Source organism: Periplaneta americana, chromosome 10 (assembly GCF_040183065.1).
Source record: "Periplaneta americana isolate PAMFEO1 chromosome 10, P.americana_PAMFEO1_priV1, whole genome shotgun sequence".
NCBI lineage: Eukaryota > Metazoa > Arthropoda > Insecta > Blattodea > Blattidae > Periplaneta > Periplaneta americana.
This window is the reverse complement of record NC_091126.1, coordinates 37,052,196-37,060,748: the sequence shown is the minus strand read 5'-3', so window position 1 is coordinate 37,060,748 and position 8,553 is coordinate 37,052,196. Positions and strand designations below refer to the sequence as shown.

Genomic DNA, 8,553 nt, shown 5'->3' with positions numbered 1-8,553 from the left:
CGAGGTTTTACTGTATAATATACTTGTTGTCACATACAGCTTAGAGACTTTGACACTAACAAGAAAGATGAATCACAAATTAAATTCTGGAAAAGGAAAGTGTTCTGTAAAATTTTTGTACGGTACCTTACTTACTTACAAATGGCTTTTAAGGAACCCGGAGGTTCACTGCCGCCCTCACATAAGCCTACTATTGGTCCCTATCCTGAGCAAGATTAATCCAGTCTCTACCATCATATCCCAGCTCCCTCAAATTCATTTTTATATTATCCTCCCATATACGTCTCGACCTCCCCAAAGGTATTTTTCCCTTCAGCCTCCCAACTGACACTCTATATGCATTTCTGGAGTCGCCATACTTGCTACATGCCCTGCCAATCTCAAATGTCTACATTTAATATTCCTAACTATGTCACTTGAAGAATACAATGCGTGCAGTTCTACATTGTGTAACTTTCTCCATTCTCCTGTAACTTCATCCCTTTTAGCCCCAAATATTTTCCTAAGCACCTTATTCTCGAACAAGTTTCACAACCATACAGTACAACCGGTAATATAACTGTTTTATAAATTCTAACTTTCAAGTTTTTTGAGAGTATACTGGATGACAAAAGCTTCATAACCGAATAATAACAGGCATTTCCCACATTTACTCTGTGTTCAATTTCCTCCCGAGTGTCATTTATATTTGTTACTATTGCTCCAAGATATTTGAACTTTTCCGCCTTTTCAAAAGATAAATTTCCTATTTTTATATTTCCATTTCGTACAATAAAATTTTGTACCAGTGTATGAAAAAGAAAATTGGAGAATACAATCAAATAAAAAAACTTGCAGAGCTTTAGCAAGATATAGATTTGGTAACTATAATTAAATCTTCATCGTTAAGATGGCTGGGACACGTTTGTAGAATGGAAGCACAGTGCAGACTTTGAAGATCTTCAGAAGAAAAGTCAGAGGGAAGAAAGAAAGGAAGACCAAAGAAAAGATGGATTAAAAGTGTAAAGGATTATATCAGAAAAACTGAATTAAGAGATGGATACTGTGAACTACCGATAACAGAGTGCAGAAAGAAGGATGTGAGATGGCCAATGTTCTCAAGAACTGTAGCTTCGCCAAAGATGAAGTAAAAAAAAACTAATTGTATTACAAATGTATGATATAATAAAATATACAGAACTCAAAGCAATTGTTGAATTATTATTATAAAATCGGAATCAGTTGTAATATTTTTAATGGTGCAGAAAATATTACCTACCAGAGTTATTCCAAATCTGAGAAGCTATGCTTTTAATGACAAAACCAAGGACTGAAAATTTGACATCTTGGACCATCAGAGACCTCCCTGTCTCTAGCATGCAGGTCACAGAACGCTGAAGTGATACTAGCACTAGAGAGGATGTCGATCTGGGACAGTGTGGTTGTGCAATGACAAAGCCATCAAGCGGTGCTGTTTGTGCACGCGATGGATCTGCGCCCCACACGAACGATTCGGTGCAGTGGTGCGGACATCAACCCACAAGTGCAGCCAAGCGAGTTCCGGTACCTTCCGTTATGTTACGTCACGTTACTTTGCGTTCCGTTACATCACGTAAGGTCACGTCTCGTTATGTCACGTTACGTTATGTTACATCATGTTACGTTGCAATGTCACATTGCTGTGTTTTACGTGCAGTCTTCAAGCCCTAAAACAAATTAGTACTTATTGATGAGGTGAGACTTAATTAGTAATGTATTTTTTCTGACGTGTTTTCTAAGTGTTTCAAATATATCTTCAAGTATTTAATTTGGACCTACGTACTTACCATTTCCATTTTCAGAGAAGTATTGTTCCTAACTCTCAAGGTTTGCCTACTCAGTTTGGTTTATTAACTCTGGACAGCCCGGAAAATTTGAATAAAGATGACTTCACACCAAACTCTCTAATTATGTGTTATAAGAGTTCGAATGATAGGTTCAAATCATAGTGCAATTATAAATGTTAATAATTATGAAATTATTATGAAACAGCAAATTTAATTAAGCAATTACACTGTAATTTATTTTAGTAGGTTATTTTATGACGCTTTATCAACAGCTTAAGTTATTTAACGTCTGAATGAGATGAAGGTGATAATGCCGATGAGATGAGTCCGGGGTTCAGCACCAAAAGTTACCCAGCATTTGCTCATATTGGGTTGAGGGAAAACCCCGGAAAAAACCTCAACCAGGTAACTTGCCCCGACCGGGAATCGAACCCGGGCCACCTGGTTTCGCGACCAGACGTGCTGACGTTATTCCACAGGTGTGGACATTACACTGTAATATAGCAAACAGTATTCATTAGCCAAAATATCGAACTGCTCTCACTTTATGTATTTAATGAATAGTATTATGTTACTGACATTGACTTCCATTATTCGTTTTATGCAGAATTTATTAAAAAGAGTCCGACGAGACGTGTCTGAAAATCTTTCTCATTTTTACCCAGATGCACACATAAATTTACTCTAATCAGTCTGCACACTTATGTCCCTTTTTGATTTATCTCTAGAACTGCAAACTCTATCATGCTTGTTGCAAGAAATATTTGTACATTTCTATATTCATACAAAATTATTTATTTCATTTTGCTGTTTACACTTCAGAATTATTGCTCAAATATACGTGTTGAAACATATATATATATATATATATATATATATATATATATATAGTGTTTCACTGAGTACTACTTTATATGCGAAAAAAGAGTAGAGACAAAATCGTTACAACTAATCTGTTGTTTGGGAAATATTCACGAAACTGTTTAAAATGAGCTATTACTATTTTTACTAAAGATTTTAACGACCTTAAGAAAGTTTGAAAATACGTTCTATAGTTTAGAAGAAATGCTATACAAACAGATATATATGATAAACCACCGAAAGCAACTTTTTCGGCTTTGCGACGTGCAAACACAAGCACTTTCTAAATAATCCCAAATCAATTTTGCGGCATAGCATAATTTTGTTTATATTTCCAATAATTTCTTTAAATAACAGAACAAGCAGAAAATAGCACATTATTCAACGAGCCTATAACGATAGTAATTAAGACGCCAGTATGTTTGTTTATGAAACGAGCACAAGCGAGTTTCATAATTTTCATACGAGCGTCTTAATTACCATTATAGGCAAGTTTCATACGACTTTTTATGCTCGACCATATTTCTAACTTGAAATTATTCAGAAGTATTCATTTTATTCGTATCTGACTGAAGATCGGAAGTGACCTTGTGCATAGCTCGTAAATTGTGAGATGTGTGCAGACACGAAAGTATTGATTTTTTCCGAGGAACAATAATGTTATTGACCTTGATGTAATCTAGAGAATAACATGAACTAATTTTGATATAACCTGGAAATTGATTTAGAATAGAAAAACGAGATGACAAATTGAATTTATTTGAAAATTATTTACAATTAACGCTAATTATTATAGTAACAGAACATAACCTTCTGCGACAGTATTGGATTTCCAGCCTCGGTGACGTTTCCCTCATTGTCTTTCGATTGCATATCCGATAATAATCGAAAACCTGAACTTTAATGAATAGGTGTACTTTAATGACATGCATTAAAGGACTGCTACCAGGTGTATAATTACTACATTTCGGCATGGTCGAGCATAAACATCATTAATGGTTAACACTAATAAATTCATTATATACCTACAAAGTGAGGAGGGGTAGCTAATATTATGTCTACTCTCAATGGCATAAGAAAAATTTCAGTTAAGTACACCATTTAAAGGCACCATTAGTATGGCTACCCAGGCCATATAATAACTTCTTAACTATCTACTGCTGTAAGTACTACTGTTTGCAAACAGAGCAACAGATAACAGAATTCTGTAGCAATGCATTCATTAGTGGGACTGAAATATTTAGGATGCCTGGATCTCAGATGAGAAAGCCCACAGTGGAACACCATAAATGCATTATGAATTTTGTCAATAAAACTACTCTGGTCTGTATGTTATGAGATCATGCTGCTCGCCACGGTCCTTACCGTCATTGTTGTTACCTTAATCCTAGTGGAGTAATCTTATTTGTACTTCTGACAATGTCAGTCTGAGCATAGCGTTGGTATAGAATTACATTTCCCTTGCGTGTATATGTTGGCAGTCATTATCTACTACTGTAACGCAATGTAAGATTGTATCATCTAAATGGTATTTATGTACTGCTGCTGGAAAAATTAAACTCTTATCTTTTGTTCATAGATAGATATTGATATGAACACCACTTCACAGACTTTAATGTGGTATAATATCGGAATATGTATGATCAGAACTTTCTGTTAAATCTTCACGTACCTTCTTAACATGTTTCGACCTATTTTGGGTCATCTTCAGAACTGGTCGTTGTTGGTCTTGGGGCCTCTTGTTTCCTGTGAGTGTGCGTTCGTAGTCTAGAGTCAAAGAGTGTATGTGTTTTGAAATTGAGTTGTGTGTTGAGAATATCGTTGGGGTGTGTTTTCGTGTGTCTGTATATTTCATATTGTTCTAGTGTGTTGAGTTTCTGGCTTTTTGGTTGGATGTGCAGTATTTCCATGTCTGTGTTGATGTCTCTGTAGGTGTGGCATAACACTTTAAGATTTATTGCTTCATACAGTATACGCAAATTTTACAGGTTGAAGCCCTCCCTCTATAGAGCAGCACATGACAATGACCACAGTGACGCCACATGACGTAACGTGAATGTCATAACGTGACTCAACGTGACGCTGGTGCCGAGTGCCAGTGCGGTGTTGTGAGGTGCGACACGCATCGTTACGTTACCACTGACGACCAGCTGGGCTGTCACGCTCGCCGTCTTGGCTGGGTTCCCGGCAATGCACGTGTAGTTGCCCGCGTGCGCCCGGGTCACGCGTGGGATGGCGAGCGTGCTAGAGAAGTCGTCCTGCATCACCTGAATGCCTAATTCGAGCGGGAGTGTACCGCCATCCTTGTGCCAGCGGAGTGTCAGAGGCGGGTCCCCTGCTTGGATCACGCACTGTACCTGCGTGCGAACGCCCTCGATAAGTTCGCCGAACGTGAACGGACCTATCCTGGGAGGAACTGGAAGAAGAGAGCGGGGGTTCAAAATCTGAGAATGTCGAGCCGGCGCGCATCGCCCCGCTCCCAGGGGAGGAGGCGATGCCAACGGCTGATTACCGTTCACCAGCAGTCTGGAGGAGTGGGCGGCCTGGGCTGCCGCGTTCGTGGCCAGGCAGGTGTAGTTGCCCGCGTGGTGTGGCTTCAAGCTCTCAATACTCAGTGAGCTGGTGAACTCCCCGAGCTGCCGCACACTCACGTCTGCATCCAGAGGTCCCCCATTCTTCTGCCACTCGATGGTGAGGGGCAGGTCTCCATTTGTAACGAGGCACTGCACGCCAGCGCGATTTCCCAGGTGAAGATCCATTTGAAATGTGAAGGGGGAAATCCTTGGAGGTACTGAAACATAAAATACTCGCAGCGCCGATAGGAAACAAAATCATACCCTGCGTATTTTCAAGTGTCAGCTGCTTTAATGGCCTGAATTAAGTAGTGCTCTTCTTGGTGTTCCACTCGAAGTTTAATGTCTTAAACCATCAATTACCCAAAGTTCAATCGAAATAAAATATATTTGTTAAGTAAGTAATGATTATTTATCAATTCCTTGAAGACACTCTGGAAACTTGTCTTGAACAACGAGTTTAACAGTAAGGAAAAACAAAAGAATTAAAACGAGATGGGGAAGAAAATCACAAAGAAAGAATACAGAGGAAAGGGAAAAGGAAAAGAAGGAAAACAAAAAATGAAGGGAAAAAATATTTTAAAAGAAAGTCCAATAAATAACAGAAATAAATAAAATTTTCAAAAATATCTTACTTATAATTTATTTTTAGACAGCTCATGCTAAAAGTAGACCTTCTAACACAAGACACTCAACTAAAAATTGCAAATTACAGCACTCAGTGTTGTAACATATTTATTACCATTCCATTGTTACCAGCTTTGGTTTAATGCTTAATCTGATAGTCATTAAATCTACTTAAATTAATATAAATAGGCCTAACAAATTTTATAATACGTTACGCATTTTGTAAATTTTAAATTCCTCACAGCGGTCACAAAAACAGGTCATAGTGTAGCACTAATTAGTAATATTAAATTAATTTGTTTCCAATAGCAAAGAAGGGTTCCTTTAGTTACAGCCATTCTTTATGTTTTGTAGAGGCCTTAAACTAAATATTTCTTCTTAATAAAGTTGTGTCCCGGGAAATGCTTCCATACTGTGGTAATACGGAGAAAGTTAAAAACTCTTCACTGAATTTATCATCACCTATGGCTGTCTTTAATTGTGTTTCAGCTATTTCTGTTACCATGGAAACAATGGAAGTTGATTTGTTTTCGTTGCTTCACAAAATAAATTTATCAGATCTGATTATAAAATTCCAGATAATTAAAAATGCATCAGTTTACAAATGTCGAACTAGCAGACATACATATAGCATTTAGAGAGGAACAGAGGTTAAGGGTGTTCGAAAATAAGGTGCTTTGGAAAATATTTGAGGTTAAGAGGGATGAATTTACAGGAGAATGGATAAAGTTACACAACACAGAACTGCATATATTGTATTCCTCACCTAACATAATTAGGAACATTAAATCCGAATGAGATGGACAGGGTATGTAGCACGTATGAGTGAATCCAGAAATGCATCTAGAATGTTAGTTGGAAGACCTGAGGGAAAAAGACCTTTGAAGAGGCCAAGACGTAGATGGAAGGATAATATAAAAATAGATTTGAGGGAGGCAGGATATGACGCTAGGGACTGGATTAATCTTGCTCAGGATAGGGACCAATGGCGGGCTTAAGTGAGGGCAGCATTGAATCTTGTGTTCCTTAAAAGCTATTTGTAAGTGAGTAACAACCACAATAAATTACAAATAAACAAGTTACTTTTCACGTTGACATTCTTTGAAATCCTCATTTCCAGCATATCATTATAACTCAATACGAAAGCATTTCCAGACACTAATTTATAACGAAAAAATGTTTTGTTACGTTATTCTGAAACATCTGGTATAGAAGCATTTCCAGACACTACTTTATAACGAAAAAATGTTTCATTAAGTTATTCTGTAACATCCTGTATTGAAATATCTTAGTAATAAATAAAGTGTAATATTATCAATCTACTTCTTTGTACAATATTAAATATCAGCAATTAGAGGGATAGGTGAAATATGTAACCGTTTGAAACATACTAAAATTAATTAATACCTTAGAGAAAATTCTAACTACTGATTAAATTCCCAAACAAAATTGGTCTTGTAGAATTTTATTGGAAATACATTCAATTTGCCAAATATTAAATTTAATAACTCTGCTATAAAATTCGTATTTCTAAAGTGAAATTAACTGAATTTGAAAGTAAACTGTAACTCAAAAATCCTAATTTAACACTTGCTACAACCAAAACCAAGAAAATAAAAGTATCCAATTCTGTAACTTCAGTTAAATACTGTCATACTGCAAAGTAAATGCAAACATACGAGGTGAACTGTTAATTTGTAAAATGCAACCCAATGACCGAATCTTATTGAACTTGAAAGATCACAATATACAAAAAATTAAAACATACCGGTAACACTGATATAATTGAAGACAAAGCAGAATTAACGCTTCATGTCATGTGTCTATTCTATTGAGATAATCAAAGTACTCTGTGGACATGAAGCATTCATTTTTCTGTGGCAGCCAACATTCAAAGTGACTTTTCAAATGACTCAGAACATTTTTCCATCTCGTGCTGTTGGCACATAATAGTGTTCATGCTAGGCCACTAGATGGCATGGCATCATCAGCTTCTTTTTCACCGAAAGTGGACAAGAAGTGTTCTTCCTGCTTAGTGTTTAATTATTTACCATTTTTCATCCCATAATTTAATTTTCAGTTGGATCAATTCAACATAAATTAACTCAAATTTACGCATTCAAAGTATAATAATCCTCAAAAATGTTAACGTAACTTTCTAGTAGCAGCATGACAATATGTTGTACCATACCTATGACATTAAGGGGAAGAGTTTGTGTGGCTGATCGGCCCTGCTTGTTTGATGCTGTACAGCGATACTCTCCACGGTCAGGGTCACTCTGGACGTTCTCCAGCATCAGTGTTCCATTGGGAAAGATATGTTGCCTGCGATTTAGTGGAAGACGGCGTCCATCTGCGAGTGATATTTTAGTTATAGTAGAAGATATAAAGAAATATCAGTACAATTGGATCCAAAATATTGACATGATGAACAATGATCAACTGTCCAAAATTGCTGTACATTAGGAATTATTTTTTTTTAGGAATTATTTATTTATTTATATATTTATTTATTCTGTTGTAGTTAAGGCCATCAGGCCTTCTCTTCCACAACACCAGGAATACAAATACAATAATAGAAATAAACAGAAAAAAATAAACTATAATATACAAAGTAAAGCTACACAAGAAATAAAGAGAGAGAAAAAAAAACACTATAAACAAAGTAAAGCCACACAAAAATATAC

At 36.4% G+C, this 8,553-nt stretch overlaps 1 protein-coding gene across 2 annotated transcripts in view; it reads right to left on the bottom strand.

Annotated features, from left to right (window-relative positions):
* The window catches only part of LOC138707601 (cell adhesion molecule Dscam1-like), a 386,068-nt gene that overhangs the window by 72,115 nt on the left and 305,400 nt on the right, over window positions 1-8,553 (bottom strand). For both annotated transcript variants that reach the window (XM_069837239.1, XM_069837240.1), the window contains 2 exons: window positions 8,058-8,219; window positions 5,179-5,457 (listed from right to left, as the gene is read on the bottom strand). In XM_069837239.1, the coding sequence (XP_069693340.1) occupies window positions 5,179-5,457; window positions 8,058-8,219 (441 nt within the window). The remainder of the gene's footprint in view (window positions 1-5,178; window positions 5,458-8,057; window positions 8,220-8,553) is intronic.